Source organism: Carlito syrichta, unplaced genomic scaffold, assembly GCF_000164805.1.
Source record: "Carlito syrichta isolate Samal-C Ts95f unplaced genomic scaffold, Tarsius_syrichta-2.0.1 Scaffold309473, whole genome shotgun sequence".
NCBI lineage: Eukaryota > Metazoa > Chordata > Mammalia > Primates > Tarsiidae > Carlito > Carlito syrichta.
The window spans coordinates 619,891-644,337 of NW_007253569.1; the positions used below are offsets into that span (position 1 = coordinate 619,891).

Genomic DNA, 24,447 nt, shown 5'->3' on the forward strand with positions numbered 1-24,447 from the left:
GAACTACAGGCACGTGTTACCACGCCCGGCTAATTTTTGATTTATGTAGAGATGAGGTCTCACCAAGTTGCCCAGACGGGTCTCGAACCCGCGGGCTCGGGCAATCCACTCACCTCAGCCTCCCAAAGGCGCAGGATTACAGGCTGAGCCACCGAGCCTGGCTACCAGAATCATTTTTAAATAGCCCAAATATCTTTAAAAGAAAAAGCGAAACCTGTTGCATAAAGAGCCTATCTAAGAGACTCTTCTGTCTCCCTTGTCCCTATCATGGACTCATAAACCTATCCAGTATGAGAACTTAGAGAATACTAGAACAGAGGAGTCTTTGTGTTGACCCTTTTAAGTGAGTGACCTTTTATATTATATTCATAATAAATATGGATGCAGGTAATTACTAGTGATATAATTCTGTTTGTCCTTCCCCAACCCCTTCATTTTGTTTTAGGGTTTTTTGTTGTTTGTTTGTTTGCTTTTGCAGAACTTTTCACAGATGCTGCTGAGACTGAAAAAATGGCCAAAAGTTTGGAAGATTCTGAAGGAGTTTATTTTGTTCCATCTTTTAGTGGATTACAGGTATTTTTTTTTTAACTCAATGGCAATTCCAAGCATTTTTCTCCTCCTAGCACACTCATAATTCTGTATCTGCCACACTGTTGCCTGAAAATTTGGACACTGAACAGAACTAAGATGAAAGGTGAATTTGAAGGCTGAGAAGTTGTGCTCTGACATAGCATGAATTCCATGAGAGAGCACAGCATCTCCTCAGTGTGACCCTGCTGGTTTGGCTTGTGCCTATAGAATTCATCTGGCTTCTGCTTAGAACTCTGTCCCTGTGGAACCGAAGAGTTGGCAGTTTATCATAGAAGTTTTACATAAGACCTAGGATTACCTTATCATGACCAAAAATAGCCATTTCCCACTGTGGGGGAAATATATCAGTAAATTGGCATTCTTTATTTAGAGAAAGTTTTGAGAATTACAAAAATAATGTCAACATACATATAAACACACACACACACACACACACACACACACACACAGGAAGTTTTGAGAATTATAAAAATAATGTCAGCATACATAAACCACACACAAAAACACACACATATATTTTGCAGTTATGTATGTGTAAGCTTTATGAATTTTTTTTAAAGTCAAAATCTCTTTTCTTTTTTTTTTTGAGTTGGAATCTCACTCTGTTGCCCAGGCTGGAGTCCAGTGGCATGCTCACAGCCATCAATCTGCCGGGCTCAGGCGATCCTTCTGCCTCAGCCTTTCAAGTAGCTAGAACTACAGGCAGATCACCACACCTGGCTAATTTGTTTATTTATTGTAGAGATGAGGTCTCACCACGGGTGGCAAAATCTATTTTCATAAGTTGTTTTGTGGTGAGGTGTTGGTTACTTTACCTAATCAAAAAGGGAGCCTAATATAAGACTTTGTTTTGGAACATTTTACTTTGTATTTAATTGAAAAATTTGTGATACTGCCTTTAATTTTAGAACATTACAAAGATTTATTTAAAAGCTTCAAGTATATTATTATGAACAAAATTACTTTTTTGGGAAAACTTATACCAGTGCTTTTAATCCTCTAAATATTTTTTCCTTTGAAAAAATAAAACTTTTGGCCAAGCATGGTGGCTCAATCCTATAATCCCAGCACTTTGGGAGACTGAGGCAAGAGGATTGCCTGAGCCCTCAGGTTCGAGACCAGCTTGGGCAACATGGTGAGACCTCGTCTCTACAATAAATAAAAAAATTAGCCAGGCATGGTAGTGCGTGCCTGTAGTTCCGGCTACTTGGAAGACTGAGGCGGAAGGATTGCAGGAGCCCAGCAGGTCAAGGCTGCAGTGGCCGTGAGTGTGCCATTACACTCCAGCCTGGGTGACAGAGTGAGACTCCGACTCAAAAAAGAAGACTTTCTCTTTCTTCTAGTCCATCCCATATTTAAGCAATCAGTTACCAAGACTCCAAAATTTGTAAGTTTGGGCAATATAGTGTAGAAGCTAGTGGGAAAAAAATCAGGTCAGGTATCTTAAATCTTTAAAAATGCCATACTTCCAAAATTATGTTTTAAAATGAGCATAATTTTAATATCTGTGATAATTTCTTTCTATGCACTTTATCTTGAAAGACTGAAAGCTTGTGAATTCCACATAGAGAGTGCATTGTACTTTCTTCAGGGTGATGTGAGGCAACCACTAAATATCACCCATGATAGGGCAGAAAGTGAAAAATATTTGTCATCTTAAGGTTTCATGAGGAAGATTATGAGTCGTCACTGTCGTCAGCAAAGTATGGTTTCTTTAGGTTACTACTGATGCTTCCCTTTTTGAAAAATATGCTGAAGGACTTAGTGGCGTTGTCTTAGCAACTGTCTACAACTTCTCCATTACCTTGTGTGCCTGTGAAAATACTACGAAGTACATGATTTTTTAAAACAGAGTTTGGGGGCCGGGCTCGGTGGCTCAGCCTGTAATCCCAGCACTTTGGGAGGCCGAGGTGAGTGGATTGCCTGAGCCCATGGGTTTGAGACCAGCCCGGGCAACTTGGTGAGACCTCGTCTCTACAATAATTCAAAAAATTAGCCGGGCACGCTCTTGTAGTTCCGGCTACTTGGAAGGCTGAGGCAGAAGGATCGCCAGAGCCTAGCAGGTCGAGGCTGCGGTGGCCGGGAAGGTGTCACTGCACTCCAGTCTGGGCAACAGAGTGAGACTTCAACTCAAAACAAAAAACAAAAAACAACAGAGTGGGGCCGGGCATGGTGGCTTACAACTATAATTCCAGCATTTAGGGAGGCTGAGACAAGAGGATTGCTTAAACCCAGGAGTACAAAACCAGCCTGGGCAACATAGCAAGCATCTCTACCAAAAATCAAAAAAATTAGCCAGGTATGGTGATGTGTGTCTGTAATCTTAGCTACTTGGGAGGCTGAGGTGGGTAAGGACCACCTGAACCCTGAAGGTTGAGGCTGTGGTGAGCTGTGATCATGTCGCTGCACTCCAGCCTGGGCGACAGAGTGAGACCCCAACTCACAAGATAAATAAATAAATGAGTAATAAAAATAAAAAACAGGCTGGACGTGGTGACTCATGCCTGTATTCCTAGCACTTTGGGAGACTAAGGCAGGAGGATTGCTTGAGGCCAATCTGAGTCTAGTCTGGGCAACAATATGAGGCCCTGTCTCTACAAAAAAATTTAAAAATTAGCACATGCCTATAATCTCAGCTATTCAGGAGACTAAAATGAGAGAATCACTTGAATCCAGGTGCTTGAGACTACAGTGAGCTATGATCACACCACTGCACTCCATCCTGGGTAACAGAGAACCTATCGTTTAAAAATAAAAAATTTAAAATGAAAAAAAACCCACAACAAATTATGGCTAAAGCCCAAAAGCTTTAGACAAAACTGCCACAAGTGTGATTTTTAATTTCATCTTGAGAACGAAATACCTATCCTGCCATGATTGCAATGTGACAATATACTGGCAGTGAAGGGCAGGTGGGGGAGGTGGTGGGATGACTGCAGGCCAAATATTTCCCTGGGTAAAATGAAACTCTTAACGGAAACTGAAAGTTAATTTAAACAGCAATAGTGTGTTGGCACTAAACTGTTTGGAAACTAGAGCAGAGGATCACCTATAATTCTGCCTATGTCAGCGACCAGAGAAAATGAAGGATGAGGGATGGAAGGAGGGGAAGAAGGCTCAAGTCTGATACTGCCTTTAATTTTAAAATACTGTCACAGCCTTAGGTAATGGGGGCAGGATGTCGAAGGCTCCTAAGGGCCTAAATTTATTAAAGGAGCCTGTCAAGAAAGGCTCTAAGAATGGGAAAGTCCGGGACAGCCACTTCAGGGAATGGCAGAAGGGGTGGGCTGGGGCATGGTGGACATACACTGGTGGTGACATCAGTTAGTGCAGCCACCATGACTTTGCTTTAGCAGGGCTTTTTGTTTGCAGAGTGGGACGCTGAAGTAGGTATTGAGGCAAAAATCAGTAGTCATCTCCTCAGATGTTCGAGTTACTGTGATGATGGCAGTGGTGGGATCGATGGGGCTGTGAGCCATGTCCCAGTCTTCAGAAGATGAGGAGTGACGCTGTAATGATGCTGCTCTTGTTTGTAAGTTAACAGGCTTGCGTAAGCCAACTCGGAGAGAAGCTGGTTGTTCACATACACTTGAGGACTGGGATTGGAAAGGAGTCAGCAACTGACTTGGCAATTCTTGGTGTTCTTTGGGTTCCTGCTTCTCTCTGTAGTTTTACTTTTTCACTGTTCATTACCAGCTTTGCTCTATATCTTTTCTTCCTCATAGCTTCTGCTTAATTGTCATTATTTTTCTTATACTTTCTGCTTCTTCACAACTACACACAATCATCTTCCTTCACCTTATACAGTCTTTAAAATTTATTTATTTATTATTATTTTATTTATTTATTTATTGGAGTGGAGTCTCACTCCGTTGCCCAGGCCAGCAATGGCACACTCACAGCCACCGCAGCCTCGACCTGCTGGGCTCCGGTGATCCTTCCTCCTCAGCCTTCCAAGTAGCTGGAACTACAGGCATGCGCTACCACGTCTGACTTATTTTTTTTATTTATTGAGAGATGAGGTCTCACCAAATTTCCCAGGCGGGTCTCAGGCAGTCCTCTCGCCTCGGCCTTCCAAAGTGCTGGGATTGCAGCCTTGAGCCACCACACCTGGCCATTATGATTATTTTTGATAGAGACAAGCTCTCGTTATGTTTCCCAGGCTGCTCTTAAACTCCTGGGCTCAAGTGAGCCTCCTGCCTGAGCCTTCCAAAGTGCTAGGATTACAGGTGTGAGTCACGACACCCAGTCTTATGTAGTCTTTTAGCTTTAGCTCCCCCATTGACAGAGTCTTTTTCTTAGTGTTTCCTAGTTTTGGTTTCGGGGGAGGAACTCTGATCGGGCCACCTTGTCCTTTTATTCTTTGGTTTGACTTTAGGTCAGTTTTGTTCACCTTCTACAGTTGTGGTAGCAGTGGGACTAGAGCATGAAACATGGCAGCTTTAGACAACAGGCCTAAGGATTCAAGCTATTTTCTTAGAAGGGGATGAGGCCAGCAGGTACTATGATTGCCATCTCTAACTTTGTGAGTGATGGGGATGTCTGAATGGTGGAAGGGGTAAGAGAGAGATGATGCCTATGCTGATGTCAGCCTAAAGCAAACATAAGGAAGGGGAAATGTCTCCTAACACTAAAATCGTCCAACTTAAAGTGGTCATGTGAAGTTAGCACAGCATTCTCTGATTCCTGTGATGTGGAAACCTGAGAACCCTTTGCTGAATAGCTATAACTGAAGCCATTTGCCCGGCACAGAGCCAAGTTTGTTATAGAAACCGCAAAATTGGGCAGGGGGGGTGGCTCATGCCTGTAATCCTAGCACTTTGGGAGGCCAAGGTGAGAGTATTGCCTGAGCCCATGGTTTCGAGATCAGCCTGGACAACTTGGTGAGACCTCATCTCTACAATAAGTCAAAAATTAGCCAGGAGTGGTGGCGCATGCCTGTAGTTCCAGCTATTTGGAAGGCTGAGGTGAAAGGATCACCTGAGCCCAGCAAGTTGAGGCTGCGGTGACCATGAGCATGCCACTGCACTCTAGCCTGGGTGACAGAGTGAGAGACTCCAAGTCAAAAAAAAAAAGAAAAGAAATAAACCACATAATAAGTGGAGGGAACTCCTTGGAAGAGGCTAAAGGTAGTTTATTTATAATAGAAGAAGAGTTGAGAAGGCACAATTATGAAGAAAATCCATAATAGTGTGAAGGGTATAGGTAAGGAATAATAAAATAATTGTGGTGGCAGCGAACTAAGAATATTTACTGTCCTAAGTTCTTTATGTATATCATCTCATTTAATTCTCAATAACTCCACAAGGTAGAAGATGCTCCTATCATCCCATTCTGAAGATGAGGAAACTGAGATTTAGAGCTACTAAATCCCTTGCCAATCTCACACAGCTAGTGAGTAGCAGAATTGGTTGAGGAATCCAGGCATTCTGAGTCTAAAGTCCAGGCTCTTAACCATTCCACCATACTGCCTCACGGTATAACATCAAATATTATGGCGGTGGGAATACACAATAAGTGCCAGAGGAGCTTGAATTTAGAGTCAAGGACAAGAGGAAGCATTTTGGCATTAACAGTCCTACAAATCTCCATCAGATTTGACTGAGATCCCAGTGGTGACAAGGGCCTTGGGCAGGGAGTCTGTGTCCTGGGCAGGAAACAGCTAATTTTGCTTGGGACACCAAACCAGAACTTTACTGAGTCCTGGTATAACCTAGTTGGTTGATAGTTCTGGGGAGGCTCACTCAATGGGCTTGGCAGTAACAGACTGAAGGTGTGACTGGAGGCTGTCTGCCATGATGAAATGTTTCCAGGCCTGTAAAATGGTCTTTCCTACTGGACCATCCCAAAGGCCTTAGCCTTCTAAGTAGCTGGATTACTTGCTTGGACTGACATAGGGACATTATAACCTACAAATAAATTTCCTATAGTATTTATTTCCCTTCAAATTGACCTATTATTAACAGTAAATTATGTTCATAGTTATTTGTACAAAAGTGATTTCAGGCCAGACATGCCAATATTTTAGTATATTGGAAAAGTCATTTTTATGCAGGAAAAGCATAGCATACTACTAGGGATTAATTGAATTGGCATTATATCACCTGATATACACTAGCTATACTATATAAATCAGGTTTTATGGATTAAAATCGCCAAAAGGTGTTAATAAGTTTGAAAAATTATCAAAATAAAATTGCAGTAAGAGAGAAATCATAGTTACAGTAAAGATAAGATGTAATGTAGACTTTCTTAAGTAATTAGGAAAAGTATGATTAGTTCATTTATTCACCAAATGTGTATTGCTCCCCTATGGGGAACCAGATATGGTGGTAAGCACCAGAGATGCATTGTAAATGCATTGGTTAAGGTTCTACATGTGGCACTAAGTGCAGCAGGGAAGGTGGAGGGTTTTTTTTTTTGTTTTTTGTTTTTGTTTTGAGTGGAGTCTTACTCTGTTGCCCAGGCTAGAGTGCAGTGGCACACTCATGCCTACCGCAGCCTCGACCTGTTGGGCTCAGGCCAATTCTTCCACCTCAGGCCTTCCAAGTAGCTGGAACTATAGGTGCGCGCTACCACGCCTGGCTTATTTTTTGATTTATTGTAGAGATGAGGTCTCCCCAAGTTGCCCAGGCTGGTCTCGAACCTCTGAGGTCAAGCAATCCTCTCATCTCACCCTCCCAAAATGCTGGCATTTCAAGCTTGAGCCAACACCCCCAGCCTAGAAGGTGGAGTTTTAACAAACAGTCACATAAATATATGTGATTATAAACTGTGGTGCATGATATGGTGGGAAATTACAGGGTTCCATAAAAAATGTAATGAGAGACCTGATCTAGTCCCTGGAGTCTGAAGTTTTCCCTGAAGAAGCTGAGCCAAGATTTGGAGGGGCTGTAGGAATTAATTAGGAGAAAGGATGGTAGAAAGTTTTCCAGGTGAAGAGATGATAAGTCCAGGCCCCAAAGAAAGAAGGTTATTTTTTGGGGAACTGTAATGTCCTGACAGCACTAGATGTCCTTGTCATAACCATGTCAGTCTGTTGGAGCTATTCTTCTGTTTCTTTGTGGGAGTGCAAGCTTCGGCAGCGATCATAGTTTTTCATTTTATATTTCAGAATTGTCTTGCATTTCTGGGAATACAAAGATGAATACAAACTTCATCTGATTAATACATATTTCCACCTTAAGATTTTGACCCTTTTGAAAATATATGTTAGGCTGGATCATTTCTGTAATTAGGCAGTAAGACAATTAAGCTAAGATAGAAGAATGTAGTTTTGTTTTTGTTTTTTTTGAGTTGGAGTCTCACTCCTTCACCCAGGCTGGAATGCAGTGGCATGCACGCTCATGGCCGCTCCAGCGTCGACCTTCTGGGCTCCAGCAATTCTTCCACCTCAGCCTTCCGAGTTGCCAAAACTACAGACACGCACACCATACCCGGCTACTTTTTATTTTATTGTAGAGATGAGGTCTTGCCAGGTTGCTCAGGCTAGTCTCGAACCCGCGAGGTGAGGCAGTCCACTCGCGTTGGCCTCCCAAAGTGTTGGGATTACAGGCTGAACCACTGAACCTGGCCAGAAGAGTGTAGTTTTAATGTCTGACAGTATATTTGGTGCAAGTTAATTTGGTGCAAGTCACTGAAAAGCATATTTTTGCATTATAGTTTTTTAAATTTTAAGTCAAATTTATATCCTCAGCCATACTACATAGTTAACAATTTCAGTTTAAAAATTTTACAGTTGGAGAAAGGGGAATTTCTGTGACGGCTTTTCATTTTCCACATTTATAAAGCAAGGCATTTAATAATTTGTTACTTATGCTTCAGTCTTTCCTCTTGGTATGAGCTTAGACAGAAGGTCTAGCTAAGTACAATAATTGTGACTCAATCTTGTTTGAGTGCTCTTAAAAAGTTATTGCAATATTTAGCACAATCTTTGGGCTATCTTTTACTTTTAAATTATTTAACCCTAGATAAGCATTATTTTCTTCTGCTGTGGCTATGTTTTCAGTGTGTAGTTTTCCTCAAACCTATAGATGTAATTAGAACAACAATAATAGATTCTTATCATCTCTCACTTTAGGCTCCATTAAATGACCCCTGTGCATGTGCCTCTTTTATGGGTTTGAAGACTTCCACCAGTAAATACCATCTTGTACGAGCAATATTGGAGTCAATAGCTTTCAGGTATGAAAACCTGCTCTTATATATGATGTAATATGTTCTTCTTGCTAATTACCTTGGTATCTCTTATTTTTTTCTCATATTTAATAGTACCAGTACTACTTAGATTTGATTTCTGAAAATTGAATGATTTTTAAAAAATATCCAATTTCTTAAGCATGTAAAGATTCAGAATTTCATTTTTCAAGGGTGTAGTGTCGTTAGTCATGAAGCAGAACTCATTAATAATGCTTCTGTTATACCCAAAGATTGAGTCATAAGAATTATTCTTCATGCGTATTTCCTGTGGTCTTTTTGTTATGGTACAAGCGTAGGTTATTAAAATTAAGAATGTGGCTATTATGAATATGGAATATTTGTAATGTTTAAAGTACAATTTTCTGTGATTCCAAAGTGATTAATTTTATATTTGATAGACTTTATTAGAGTTATTTATGGTGTGCCATCTTAATAGCTTTCTATTAGATAGATACTTGCTTTAGATTTTTCTTTTTAGAATGGTAATAGATGAAATTTAGTTGTAAAATAAAAATTATACTCTCTTGTATGAAGGTGAAAAACACAAGGCACCCGAGGTTCTTTTTTTTTTTTTTTTTTAATTTTTAGATTCAGGAGGTACACATGCATGTTTGTTACATGGGCAAAATGTGTAGTGATGGGAATTAGTCTCAGGTGGCCCATTCCCCAGATAATGTCCTATAGGTAGTTTCTGAACCCTAACCTTCTACCCCTTATTGGTGTCCCCAGTGTCTATTATTTCCATTTTTGTGACCGTTTAGCTCCCACATATGAGTGACAACATGCAGTGTTTGGTTTCTGTTTCTGAGTCAGTTTACTTAGAGTGATGATCTTCAGCTCCATCCATGTTGCTGCGAAGGACATGATTTCTTTCTTTTTTTTTTTTTTTGGAGTAGGAATCTTATTCTGTCACCCAGGCTGGAGTGCAGTGGCACACTCACGGCCACCAAATCCTCAACCTGCTGGGCTCAGGCGATCCTTCCACCTTAGCCTTCCAAGTAGCTGGAACTACAGGTGCATGCCACCACGCCCAGCTAATTTTTTGATTTATTGTAGAGACGAGGTCTTGCCAAGTTGCCCAGGTTGGTCTCAAAGCCCTGGGTTCAGGCAGTCCTTTCATCTTGGCCTCCCAAAGTACTGGGATTACAGGCCGAGCCACCGTGCCCGGCAATTTCATTTTTTTTTTAATGGCTGCAGACCTGAGCTTTTTGCTCAATTGAGCATCTGTTATACGATTTCTAGTTAGCACGGTATATTTATGTAGTATTTTCTTTTGCATATTATATAAATCTCAAGTAAATAAAGCAATAGTTTTTATTTTTCAAGATCAGAATAAAATAGAAAACTATTATGATATGTATTTTTTCTAAATGGTTATCTTGTTTCTTAACTAGAAACAAACAATTATACGAGATCATGCAGAAAGAGATTCATATTCCTGTAACAAAAATCAGGTATGTAAACTTTGTTTCTAATAGCTTTAATTCAAAATTAGAAATAAGTGGTAGCTCCTATTAGTATTTTCAGCATTATGATTATTCAGAATTTCAGAAAGAACTTATGCCTAGCTCCTTTGCAACAAAATCATTGATCATAGGAATTTGGAGACAAAAGGAAAGCTGATTATGAATTTATGGGGAATACAATACAATATGAAATTTGGGAACATCTTAGCGCCCATATGTGCATGAAGATGTAAATCTTTAAAATCTCTTTTTTGGGTGTGTAGCTATCTTCTTAGCATGGAAACATTAAATTTCTTGACTTTCTTTTCTGTACTATCCAAACAAATTTTTATGTTGCCTTAGTTTATTGTACTTGTCCTGTTTTGAACTAGTCCCAAGACAAACAGGACAGGTGGGAAAACTGATGGCAGGAAAAGGAAATGTTTAAAGATAGCCCAATAAGGTCTTCTGTTATTAGGTTAATGCTAAGTGATATAATTATAGAATTAAAGTGTTAAACTTATAAAAGCAAGGATTTAAGAAAAACATATGTGGCCCACTTAAAAAGACTTAATGATACTTTTATTGTAATAATTTATCTCACATATTTTGCTTCCCACAGGGCAGATGGAGGAGTTTGTAATAACAGTTTTGTCATGCAGATGACTTCAGACTTGATTAATGAGAATATAGACAGACCTGCCCACGTTGACATGTCATGCCTAGGTGCGGCTTCTCTAGCTGGCCTTGCTGTTGGTATGTGTGAAATTGATAAAAACGAGAGCTTTCTGAAAAACTGTTTTTTACAGATCGCGTTTATGCTCTTAAATCACAAGATTCTAGAGAGGGTCTGTTAAGCCTTGGTGTCCATTAAGCTCCATACACACATGCATATTGTTCACAAAATACCCTGTGACCTCTATTACAGTGTCTGGTTGAACCTCTTCCATCTTTACTTCACGCCTTCTGTCAGAAGTATGAGACAATGACAGTTAATTCTCAGCTGCTTTGGTCTCTAGCAAGGGAGAGTCTCTGAGTAAACTTTCTGGATAGTGTTAAGGAGAAAAATATTCAATGACATTTATTAAAGAACAGTAAGGCAGACCTTATTCAGAGGCACTATCAAGAAAGGTGTGGGGTCTACTTCAACAGGATGTTGTAGTGGGGAAAGAAAGATTAGGCTCAACTTCGAATACAACAGGGAAAAGTGGGAATTTATAGCCAAGGAGCAACATGAGGGTCAGTAGTTGGAAAATTTCTAAGACGAAACATTGGGGCAAGGGGAAATCCTGGCAAAACCATCCAGGATTCCTGCTAAAGGCAGGCTAGAGTGCTCAGACATCATGTGGGAGATGGCAGAGGATGAGATCTCGAGGGTGATCAGATACTGAAGATGGGAATCCTGGCTAAACTGACAGGAGAATTCTTGCTGAAATTAGATAGGGCAGAGATGAATATGGAAGTTCAAAAGTTGAGTCCTGCTTGAAAAAAAGCTGAGTGCCTGAGTAGAGTTCAGTCAAGGAGAGAATCTTTGTCAATAGGCATGCCTTTGGCATTAGAAACCACCCCATTCTTTTATTTATTGGACAACAGCTGTTGAGCACCTGCTACATGGCAGTCCTGCTGGGAATAAAGAGGCTAAAAGCCATAGTCTCTGATCTCTGGTAGGAGCAGACAGATGCCAAGCGATTATTAAACTTGTTTGAGAACCCATGAACGACAGTATTAAGCAAATGGTGGAGGCTTCTCAGAGGAGAGCACAGATGGTTCAGCTTTGAAGGGGTTCACAGACAGCAGGTCCGAGGAGAGGGCAAGAGATGAGTGGTTTGGTAGCGAAAGCAGCTTGTGCAAAGTCCTGGGCCCGCTGTGGGAAGTGCTGCCATGGTGAGAGCAAGAGGGGAGGCTGGAGAGGTACACAGAGGTTCAGTCGTGGTTGACTGCTCAGGAAGAGGAGCTTGGGCTTGATCCTGAAGGCATTAGAGGGTCACTGAAGAATTTCGAGCAGAATAGGGACGTGGAAAGTTCTATATTCAAGCAGATCACTTTGACAGTTAGTGAAAGGACTAGTGCGGAGGGAATCAAGAATGGAAGTGGGATTGTCAGTTAAAGGGTTTCCTCGAAGGCGGGATGATGCCTTGAGACACTAGGAGAATTTCGATATATTTCTGTGTGGGGGGCTGCAGGATAGGATATTTTACATTTAATAGTTTGGGGCTAATATTTAGCTCATAAAAGTCACAAATCTAAAAAGCATGAAATCTTGGTAAATTCACTTAAACTTTATTCTACTAAAAGTCTGGTAATTTTCAATAAAATGAATCACTTTCGTTTGTTCCTTGATGAATGTTTGATTAATTCTAGTTGAAGGAAATAAACTTTCCCTTAAATAATCAGGAAATAAAATTACCCTTAAAAAATCATTCCTTTGTATATTCCAACTCCTGTAAATGTAATACAGCTGATTTTCTTTTCTTAATAATTTCTGATTCCCTATTGAGCAAACTTAGAACTCTAACAAGGAAAATCTTCTAAAATACTTAAACAACTCTTGCAAATTAAATAAACTAAGCTATAATTATTGTAAATCAACTGGGCACAATGGCTTATTACTGTAATCCTAGCACTTTGGGAGGCCAAGGCGAGAAGATTGCTTGAGTCCAGGAGTTTGAGACCAGCCTGGGCAACATGGCAAGACTACGTCTCTACAATAAATCAAAAAATTAGCCAGGCTTGGTGGTGCACGCCTGTAGTCCCAGCTACTCTGGGACCTGGAGCAGAAGCATTGCCTGAGTCTAGCAGGTCGAGGCTGTGGTAGCTGTGATTGTGCCACTGCAGTCCAGCCTGGGCTACAGAGTGAGACTCTGGCTCAAAAAAAGAAAAGAAAAAGAATGAGCCGGGCTCGGTGGCTCAGCCTGTAATCCCGTGCCTTTGGGAGGCTGAGGTGAGTGGATTGCCTGAGCCCGCGGGTTCGAGACCTGCCTGGGCAGCGAGACCTCATCTCTACAATAAATAAAAAAATCAGCCGAGTGTGGTAGCGCATGCCTGTAATTCCGGCTACTTGGAAGGCTGAGGCAGAAGGATCGCCAGAGCCCAGCAGGTCGAGGCTGCGGTGGCCGGGAGCGGCCACTGCACTCCAGTCTGGGCGACAGAGTGAGACTCCAACTCAAAAAAAAAAAAAAGAAAAGAAAAGAAAATGAATGATAGGAAGTCTAGTTCTTATAAGGATTCTAATATTTATAATGTTAACTAAATTATTCTGCACTTTTACCTTATGAGACTAAATATGTCAGATTCTCTTGAAGATTTAAAATATTTTAAATAACACATGCAGATTATTTTTATATATAACACAGTGGTTTGAGTTTTATCTATATCATTATATTTATATTTAATTTCAAACCTTTGCTTCCCTCTCTGAAATTTGAGACCTGAAGATTAATTTATGTCTTTCATATTTTCTAGATTTACCCAGAAACTGGGTTTATTCTTTTCCTTTTTTTAAAAAAATTTTATTTGAGTAGGAGTCTTACCCTGTCACTCAGGCTGGAGTACAGTGGAGTGCTTACAGCTACCGAGGCCTCAACCTGCTGGGCTCCTGCCTCAGCCTTCTAAGTAGCTGGAACCACAGGCGTGCACCACCACATCCAGCTAATTTTTTTATTTATTGTAGAGACAAGATCTTGCCAAGTTGCCTAGGTTGGTCTCGAACCCTGGCCTCAGGCAGTCCTCTCGCCTCTGCCTCCCAAAGTACTGGTATTACAGGTGTGCACCACTGCATCCAGCCGGTTTGTTCTAGATATATTTAATAAAATGACGTAAAATGTAAATAATACATTCTGGAAGTAAGGTTTTTAGGAAACACTTGTTTTCATGACTAGATTTATCTACCTGTAGTATACTGATGAAAACTATTTTTAGTCTTTTAAATATTTCAATACATTATTAATACCTTTAAACAGATAGCCTAAAGTGTTCACTTTGTAAATATAAAGAAGGTGGTCTGGCAGAAAATTTTAGGAAAAATAATTTTATATGTCAGTTTTATTGACAAGAGAAAATGGACTTCACAAGTTTTTGTAGACTGGGGGTACTTCAGAATAGGTGGAATAGACCTCTCAGAAGGTGAGATGTGCCCAGCTTATTACCAAGACACCTATAACATTTCAGGCTACTTACGATCATCGTTATCAGTTTTCGATTACTGCTTTTTAGTATAAATCATGTGATCCTCTTTGCAAAGAGCAATATATGCTAGAACTTTTGGGTTGATGTTCAAGTTTGTAGTGTTTTTTGACTAGCCCAAATGTTGCACGATGGTTGAGTGGTCACTGTTCATCACATCGACTGACATGGATCATCATGGATTAAAGTATTTAAACAGATGGTCTTCCTTCCTGAACGTGGGGAATCACTCAGGTCAACGTGGTCCTCTTTGAAACGACAAAACCATGTTCTTGCTGTGCTTTCCCCGATGGCATTCTCCCTGAACATGGCACGAAGGTTTTGAGCTGCCTCTGCTGCCTTTAGTCCTCTGTTAAATTCAAACAGAAGAAAAGTTGAAAGTGTTTTTTTTCCATTTGGCACTCCATCTTCTTTAGGCCACAAATAGCACTGACTTTCTTCAGATCTGCAAAATGCAAGGCGTACTCACAAGCACAACATTGTCGCTCCAAATGCAAATGAAAAACAGTAAACTCTCAACAACAGTGTTGCTATGTCAAAAACAAATGCTATGAATTTATGCATCAACCTAATACAATATTATCTTGAACTGGAATTCAAATAACTTGTATGAAATGCTGTAGTTTGAAAAAGAAACAATTATATTAATTCCCAACTTTGAATTTTATGCATATCCCAGGGAGTTGCTATTTACCTCAAGATGTATGACAGATATCTTAATTTATCTTCATTTATTTTAATTATTTAAAAAGAAAATATATATTTTTTTAGAATATATACTTTTTACTTGGGATTTTTTTTAAATAGCAAGTCAAGAAATTGAATGATGGCAGAGTGTAGCTGCTTTAGAAGTGATGTGGTGACCTGCCACACAGAAATAAAGCTGAAAGTTAGAGTCCAAAAGATTTTAAAATATTTTATTATTTATTTATTTATTAATCCTGATCATTCTGACAAAATTCAAAAGTAACAGAGTATTTTGGATTGTGTTTTAAAACAATAATTGTTCACCTTTGTGCAACCAACTCACAAATGTTTGTGGATAGACTTTATGGACTCATGATATACTTTAAATTTGAGAATAATTGTTTTCATCTATAGGGTTTTGGACTGACAAGGAAGAACTAAAGAAACTGAGGCGAAGTGAAATGGTTTTCAAGCCACAGAAAAAATGTCAAGATTATGAAATGAGTATGGAAAATTGGGTCAAAGCTGTGAAACGCTCCATGAATTGGTATAACGAGATGTAACACAGTGAAATCATTAAGACCATAGATGGCTGGCTTATATGACGTGTGGAGGAGACACAGCTCAGGGATAACCAATTCAGTGACGAGTGAAAATTTAAAATGAACTTCACAACCTAAGAGAAACAGCATTCTTTTTACAAAAACGAACAAAAAACGATTACTTTTCCTGCACCTTGGTAAGATTGTAAGGCAGCAATACCTCAAAACTGTATATTCTGTTTTGTAGCAAATTCCAAAGGACATTAGCTATTTCCAACATATTTTGAAGTTATAGGTCCTCTTCCTTTTTATACTGGGCCAGTGGTACATAGGAATATGTGATTTACCATCCGAGCTAATAGTTCTGGGTCAAGTACCATTTACCTATTGTTTCAAAATTATGTGAGAAATATAAATTCTTTAAAATTAAGTGGGCTACTTGAAATCCATATAATTAAAAAGAAAGAATAACTGATAAAATGTAGAATTTTGTACCATGAATATTTTATGTTTAAAGCCATAATTTTTCAATGTCATATCCAAATATGAGCTCAATATGTCCCTCTCAGATAAACTTATTAGTCAGTGCTTTCCTTTATTGGTCTTAAAGACACTCCCTTACTTCTTTCCTTGTTCATCCAAAATCTGTGCATTCTTTCCATGTTGAAAAACACTGAAAAACTAATTGTAGTTAATGAACTAAAAAGGATATTGAGATTTAAGGAACAGAATACTACTATTTATTTTCCTTGTCAAATTGCACTTCTTTCAAAAACTTCTGGCTAAAGGGTAACATCCTCTTTTTTACAAAATACAGGTAATTAACATAAATCTTGCCTTCTGTTCTTTATCTTTCTTAGTTGTTGAGATACTTACACAAATGTCTTTTGTTTTATTAAGTGCCTAATCGACAGCTTCATTTGAAGAAAGGGCCCTAATTTATTGGTAACTGAAGATTTGTCTTTATCGGGAGTGTTTTATTTGTTCTGCATCTTTTTGATGTTTGTCCAGTCTGCCATTTCTCTGGGATGTGTGCAGTGGATAGCTGATAGAGGTGATGAGTCCATGCTAATAATGGATTGCCTTACAGCCACTGAGCCAGAGAGCCAGAGAAGAGCAGGGACGGCCCCACTTCTCAGACCTTCTTGCAAGAAGCAGTGTGGAGGAATCAGAGTTGTGAGAAGCGCCACCTGGGTACAGAATTGTCCTAAGGCAATTGACCACCTTCCAACCTGTTTTCATTTTATTTGTCTCTCCCTACATTTGGGGTAGGTTCCATGTGGATTTGCAGCAATAATGGATTTATTTCCCTCTTGGTCAGGATTTATTACATAAAGTCTTTCTGCTATAGTTATAAAGAGTGTAACTAAAGGAGAGACTGTTAGAGAGAATTTTGTTGTTGCTTCATATGTGTTCATTTCAGAGACAGATATAATAGAACTAGAAATTAAATTGCATTTCTGCACATTCCATTTCAGTGAACCTTAAGTGTCTTAAATTATTTAAAATTTTTGATGAAGGCATTGTAGCAAACAGTATCTTTGACTCTACTAAGATTTGGAAATATTTTTGTTAAATAGAGATGTTTTATTTACTGTAAAAAGTCAAATCTCATTATGTAGATAATATTCTTTTTATTCTTTCTCCTTTTTATATCCTTTCTAGAAAAATATTTCACTAAGCTTTCTAGAAAGCTTAGAAAACCTAGTGACCAATTAAAGACGTTGATACAGCCGGGCTCGGTGGCTCAGCCTGTAATCCCGTGCTTTGGGAGGCTGTGGTGAGTGGATTGCCTGAGCCTGCGGGTTCGAGACCCGCCTGGGCAACTTGGCAAAACCTCATCTCTACAATAAATCAAAAAATTAGCCGGGCATGGTAGGTGCCTGTAGTTCCAGCTACTTGGAAGGCTGAGGCGGAAGGATCGCCGGAGCCCAGCAGGTCGAGGCTGCAGTGGCCGGGAGCGGCCACTCCACTCCAGTCTGGGCGACAGAGTGAGACTCCAACTCAAAAACAAAAAACAAAAGCAAAGACTTTGATACAAAGTCATATGAAAGCTGCTCTGTTGTTTTGCTGTTTCTTAGAGTTTCTCAATGGGTGTAATTTTGCAAGAAATAATCCTACCTTTTGTTAGGCTATGCTGAATTATAAAGTTAGTAATATCTAAAAACTTGTTAGTTCATTTCTTTTTCACATTCTTCTTTCTCAATATATAGCCACAAAATAAAGATCTTTTAGATAATGTTGGAAAATAACTTTGAATCTCTCTCACTGAGCATCTTCTCAGTAATCAGTAACTATTTTTCTTCTGTGAATCTAAAATCTAATCTTTTATTTTGAATATTTCTTGCCATTTTTAGTGGCATAGCTTAGTAAATCTTCTGTCAGATATAACCAAAATCAGAAACAGGAACTCGTTTACTTTTGTAGTTGTAGAAGCAGTTGATAATCAAAATCAATTGAGCAAAAAAATTGTCCTTTCTATCTTTAAGGTTTATTTTTCATATGTATGCTAAAATTTGACATTTAAAAAATCTGTGCTACTATTTCACAGCATGCTTTATTTTCCCATTACGGATCTATCATATATTTTTAGGAGGTCTCTAGCTGCCTCATCAAGGAGGAGAATGTTCCCATACAGTTCATCTTAAAGTGATACTAATTGCTTCTATACTGTAGACTTACTGATTTTTAAATCTTTTAAAGCCAACTGTGATGTGGTTTCTCAATCTCAGAATTGATGTTTTGGACTGGTTAATTCTTTATTTTGAGGTACTATGCTGTACATTGGAGGATGTTTAGCAGCATCCCTGACCTCTACCCTCTAGCTACCAGTAGCGTCCCTTTAGTCTTTATGGCCAACAATATCTTCAAACATTGCCATTCTGGGGGGTAAAATGCTCCCTAGCTGAGAACCACTGATAAAGCCTGTTGGAAAAAAATTGAAGACTCAGTGAATATTGTGTCATATTCCTTTTCTTTCTGCCTCATTTTACCTTAGGAAATGGTTGCTGGTAAAAAGTGGTGGTAGTATCTTAAATAGGATTTCTACTTTGCTGATCAGTGAGGGTGAAAAAAAACTCACGATTGTCTTGTTTTTATTTACCCTTCCCTACCTCTATAATCTCTGTGGTCTTATTTACTGTAGTAGGTCCATGACTTCAGTCTAGGATTAATGCATTCTGCAGAACATCTTTGATTTGATCTGCTGTTTTGCTTCCTTTCCATCTCTGAAGAAAGATGATCACTTTTTAAAAAAAATCTGTCTTCTGTGCAAATCTCTACCAGACTGGAAACTCCCTGAAAGCAGAAACCATGTCTACTTCCCCAGAACTTAACATTGTGCTTTCATGTTTGTGGGTTGAATTTTATATTTGTAAATGCAACTTTGCTTGCATATGCCTTTTATCCTTGATGTTGCATACATTTGTTGACAGGTAGCAGTCAAGATGTTTCTGTTGGATAAAGAAGGACTACTTTGTAATGAGAGCTAGAATCCTCACATCGTTTACTTAAAATGCTTCATATGTTTATATATTTGCGAAGGTATTTGTATAGAGATGCACATCCATAAATACCCATAGTTACATTAACCCTTTTTCTTTTTTTTTGAGTCAGAGTCTCACTCTGTCGCCCATGCTGGAGTGCAGTGGCACACTGCTCACAGCCACTGCAGCTTCTTCCTGCTGGGCTCAGGCAATTCTTCCGCCTTAGCCTTCCAAGTAACTGGAATTACAGATGCGCGCGACCATGTCCAGTTAATTTTTCTTGATTTACTGTAGAGATGAGGTCTCACCAAGTTGCCCAGGCTGGTCTCGAACCCCTGGGCTCAGGCATTCCTCTCACCTCCACCTCCCAAAGTGCTGGGATTATAGGCGTGAGCCTCCGTGCCTGGCCAACTTTTTAAGGTGTCATTGAAGCCTTTCTTGTCACAGGTTTCATATATTTGACTGCAGATGGTTAACAGATTGGATCTCTTAGGAGTGCCAAACACTTGTAACAGGAAGGAATTTCAGAAGTAGCTCCTTCTGCAACAGACTTAGACTGGGGACCAGTCTTTAATCGAAAATATTGGAGTCTGGCAAGAATTTTGTAATTCTCTGAGAGGCCATATAGCTGTACTCTGGAGTTCTTCAACTTTAAGTGATTCTAGAGTCATCCCAGAGATTGCCCAGAAGGCTTGAATCCACCCTAAAGGATTCAGGATCTCTTTTGGGAAATAAGAGTTAAAAATCCCAAATACACCTTGGACCGTTGCGATCTACCTGGCCTCAGAATCTTCTTGCATACCCAAAGCCAGGTCATCTGGTTCAAACCAGCCAAAATGGCTAACCTCAAAAAAATGAAATAGGTGCTTCTAAATCATGTTGACTTTTTTAAGTTTTGGAGTTTTATAGCCATATGCATTTGCACCAGCATCTATTTTAAATCACTGGCTATAGTGTCACCATATTCCCATGGGACTCGTGTTTCTAGAGGAATGCACGAATGATCTTGGGGATGGGAAGGATAGAGACAGGTGCCTGCCAAATGAGATATTTCTGAAATTCTATGTTATTCTATTTCTACTGTCTTTTCCCCATTTACTGTAAATCTGGTCTATTATAAAATGGCTGTGTCTATACAGATATCTGTATTGTTTAGGAAAAAGACACAAGGACTCCAGATTAAATGAGCCTTATCTTGATAAGACACTCCCAAACTCTTTTCCAGAGTGACTGTACTAATTTACATTGCCACCAGCAATGTATGAGTGATCTAGTTTCTCCACATGCTCACCAGCATTTGGTGTCACTATTTTTTATTTTAGCCGTTCTGATGACTGTGTAGTGATGTCTCTTGTGGTTTTAATTTGCATTTCCCTAGTTGATAATGATGTCGAACATCTTTTCATGTGCTTTTTGTTTGCCATCTGTTTAGCCTCTTCAGTGAAATTTTCTGTTCACATTTTTTTGCCCACTTACTAATTGGATTGTTTGCTAAATGAGCCATATCTAAATATTTTTTAAAGTTTTTTTTTTTAAATCAGTCCAATGATGTAAGTTGTTAGGGAGGACTTTTCAGATCCTTCTAGGCAAAATGTATATATATAGCATTTGAAACATGATTTTACAATGTACTGAGCACAAGAGTTCTCATATTCCTTCTCTGCTTATTACAGAGTGTGATATGAATACTATGTAATAGCAAAAAATTTCAAAGATACCTTTGCTTAGAATGTTATGTAGGGTGTACAGATATATACTTTGTATATAGTTATAATGTTTCTAACATTTTCTTTAAAATGAGCTAATTTGTGTAAATGTTTCAGAATGATTTTTGTGGAAAATGAATTAGAAACTTTCCTATTTGTGCAAGATAGTGGATACAGATTCCAGTTCATATGCCTCAGTAAACTCATAATCTTATTTCTTCTATGTTCTTAATGAATTTCATAGTTATATTAGTCATTGAGAACCTTATAAATCATTGTTAAGATCTACAGATGAAATCAAGGATGCTGAGCCATAGAAATATTTGTCACATGCATTTGAATTTTTCCTTTACCTTTTTGTCTACTTTAACTTTTAGATTTAAAAAAATGTTACCTTGACATTCTGTTGAATACTATTTCCTGTTTTGGTTTCTGCACATTAAGAAAGTCACAGAGAAGCTGGGTGTGATGGCACATACCTACAGTCCCAGCTACTCAAGAGTCTGAGATGGAGGGATCATTCAAGCCCAGAGTTCAAGGCCAGCCTGGGCAATGAGCAAGAGCCCACTTCCAAAAAAAAAAAAAAGGACCAGATGTTGGCTCATGCCTGTAATTCCAGCACTTTGAGAGAAGGAGGCAAGAGGACTGCCTGAGCTCCAGGGGCTTGAAACTAGCCTGGGCAACTTGGTGAGACTTTGTCTCTATAATAAATAAAAAATTAGCCAGGCATAGTGGCACACACCTGTGGTTCCAGCTACTTGGAAAGCTGAGGTGGAAGGGTCACCAGACCCTAGGAGGTCAAGGCTGCAATGACTGTGAGGGTGCCACTGCACTCCAGCCTAGGTGACAGAGTGAGACTCTGACTCAAAAAAAGAAAATCACAGAAGAAATTGTATATGCATTTTGTTTTGTTGGAGTTAGAGTTGAGTTGGAGTCTCACTTCCAAGTAGCTGGAACTACAGGCATGTGTCACTATGCTTGGCTCATTTTTTGATTTATTGTAGAGACAAGGGCTCGTCAAGTTGCCCAGGCTGGTCTCGAACCCCTGGACTCAGGCAATCCTCTCACTTCCACCTTCTAAAGTGCTAGGATTACAGGCATGAGCCACTATGCCCGGCAATAGTATATGTTAACTACAGTTGTGACTCGAGATTACATTCTTGCACAAAGGAAATTACTAGAGAAGAGGGTTAATTTTTTGGGGTGAGGGAATGTAATTTGTTGTGAAGATATACTGTATTTTAAAATATTTAGAAAGATGATAAATGGAGAAAAGGTAATTGCATACACTAGTAGCATGAAATTAGCCTAACAGATGTTACAAATCTCTTCTGAAATTATCTAAAATTATTTGAGAAACTACAATGAAACAGTGAGTGATTGATCTGTACATGTTGGTATATTAAAGCCATTTTTGTTTTATGTTTCTCTGTCCATTGCTTCAAGTTCTCACACATATTTAGTGGCATCCATATGGGGGGAAGATTCAGTCACAAAATGTGAATTCTGTTCCCTAACTATAGTGAAGTCTTTTAGGAGCCCATAGTATTGTTTTGTAGAAAGAAATGTGAAGAACGAGGACCATTGAGTTATTTGAGTAAAGGAGGGGTTTTGTTTTTTAGTTCAAAGTAATATTTGTCTATTGAGTAGGACAAGGAATGGGGGGCCATCATGGAGCTGTGTGGAACTTTTCTGAAATTCGTCTGGTTATTTGATAGCAATAATTTTGAAGAATGATTTTTATTTAAAAGAAATTGTAGGGAAAAAAGAAATGATGGTATCAAATAATAGAGAATTTTTTGCTGTTTAGAGAAAGAAACAATCAATTAAGAGATGGAGATTAGGCTGAGTGCAGTGCCACATGTCTGTAATCCCAGCACTTTGGGAGGCTGAGGTGGGAGAATCACTTGAGCCCGGGAGTTCCCTACCAGTGAACCTTGTCTCTACAAAAAATAAAAAAAATTAGCTGGGTGTAGTGGTGTGCACTTCGTAGTTTCAGCTACTCAGGAGGCTGAGGTGGAAGGATTACTTGAGACCAGGAGGTCGAGGCTGCAGCAAGCTGTAAGCGTGCCACTGCATTACAGCCTGGGTGACAGACTCAAACAAACAAAAGAGACAAAGATGGAGATTTTAAGGGAAATGCATGAGGTTTGCCAAACTCCCTTTCCCCCTCCCCCACCACTTGGGCAAGAGCATTTGTTACCAAATCCCAGGGAGTTCTCGTACCCCTCACCCAGCCCACATGAGCCTTTGCCCTCTCTCTTCCAGAAAGCCATGTCTCTGTCAGCATTATCTTCATCACCAAACACAGTCATAAACTGAGATGAGTCTCAACGTTTACTCTACTTGAAAGCTAACAAGTTAGCCTTCCACAGTTTCATGGATACAGAATGCATATCTAAAATGCCTGGGACCAGAAGTGTTTCAGATTTCAGACTTTTGGGGATTTTGGAATATTTGCGTTATATACACTTACCAGCTGAGCATTGGAAATCTGAAAATTAGCATTTCGCTTGAGCATCACATTGGTGCTCAAAAAGTTTCAGATCCACAAGCATTTCACATCTCAGAATGTGAAATGGATTTGGGATGCTCAACTTGTTTTGATAAGAGACTCCAAGCCGGGCGTGGTCGCGTGCATCTGTAGTTCCAGTTACTTGGAAGGCTGAGGTGGAAAGATCGCTTGAGCCCAGCAGGTCGAGGCTGCGGTTGGCCATGAGCGTACCACTGCCCTCCAGCCTGGGCGACAGAATGAGACTCCTACTCAAAATAAAACAAAAATGAGACTCCAGGGTCAGAGATTAAAGATTTTATTACTCATGGCATAGCAAGCATCTATTACCTTCATGTTTGCATGGGTCCTCGTTGCCCAAGTCCTACCAGGAGTGTAGAGGTTGGTGCTGTGAATGTAGTGCTCTGTGGTCCAGTAGAAGAACCTCAGGCTCAGGAAACCGGAGGCTTTTATAATGGGTTGGAAGTAAACCTGCCTGATGCCCACCCAGAGGGCACTATTTTTATTATCTTGAACAAATTGGACAAAAGTGCCCTCTGCTCTGGAGGGAGACACTGTCTCTAGTTTACAACGAAAGCCACAGTACCTCTGCTTGCAAGACAAATGAGAGGCCTGGGTAGAATTGTCTCCAAACAATAAATTAATTATCTTGATTGTGGCAATGATTTTATGAGTTTTGGCGTATATATATATATATATATACGCCAAAACTCAAAACTGGCTGGGCATGGTAGCTCATGCATGTAATCCCAGCACTTTGGGAGGTGAAGGTGAGAGGATTGCCTGAGCCCATGGGTTCAAGACCAGCCCGGGCAACTTGGCAAGATCATGTCTCTATAATAAATCAAAAAGTTAGCCAGGTGGTACGTGCCTGTATGTCTAGCTACTTGGAAGGCTGAGGCAGAAGAATTTCCTAAACAGGAGGTCGAGGCTTTGGTGGCCATGATCGTGTGAATGCACTCCAGCTTGAGCAACAGAGTGAGACTCCAAAAATTTTTTAAAAAATCAAATTATTCTCTTCATGCACAGTTTATTATATGTCAGTTACACCTCAGCACAACTGGGGGAACAAAGTCTTACTACTTAAATATGTTGCAG

At 39.6% G+C, this 24,447-nt stretch overlaps 1 protein-coding gene across 1 annotated transcript in view; it reads left to right on the forward strand.

Annotated features, from left to right (window-relative positions):
* GK5 (glycerol kinase 5 (putative)) overlaps nt 1–16,787 on the forward strand; it is a 59,853-nt gene extending 43,066 nt beyond the window's left edge. Inside the window, exons 11-15 of the mRNA XM_021717218.1 lie at nt 479–573; nt 8,672–8,775; nt 10,185–10,244; nt 10,858–10,991; nt 15,519–16,787. Coding sequence (XP_021572893.1) covers nt 479–573; nt 8,672–8,775; nt 10,185–10,244; nt 10,858–10,991; nt 15,519–15,667 — 542 coding nt within the window. The 3' untranslated portion in view covers nt 15,668–16,787. The remainder of the gene's footprint in view (nt 1–478; nt 574–8,671; nt 8,776–10,184; nt 10,245–10,857; nt 10,992–15,518) is intronic.
* The last annotated feature ends 7,660 nt before the right edge of the window (nt 16,788–24,447 follow it).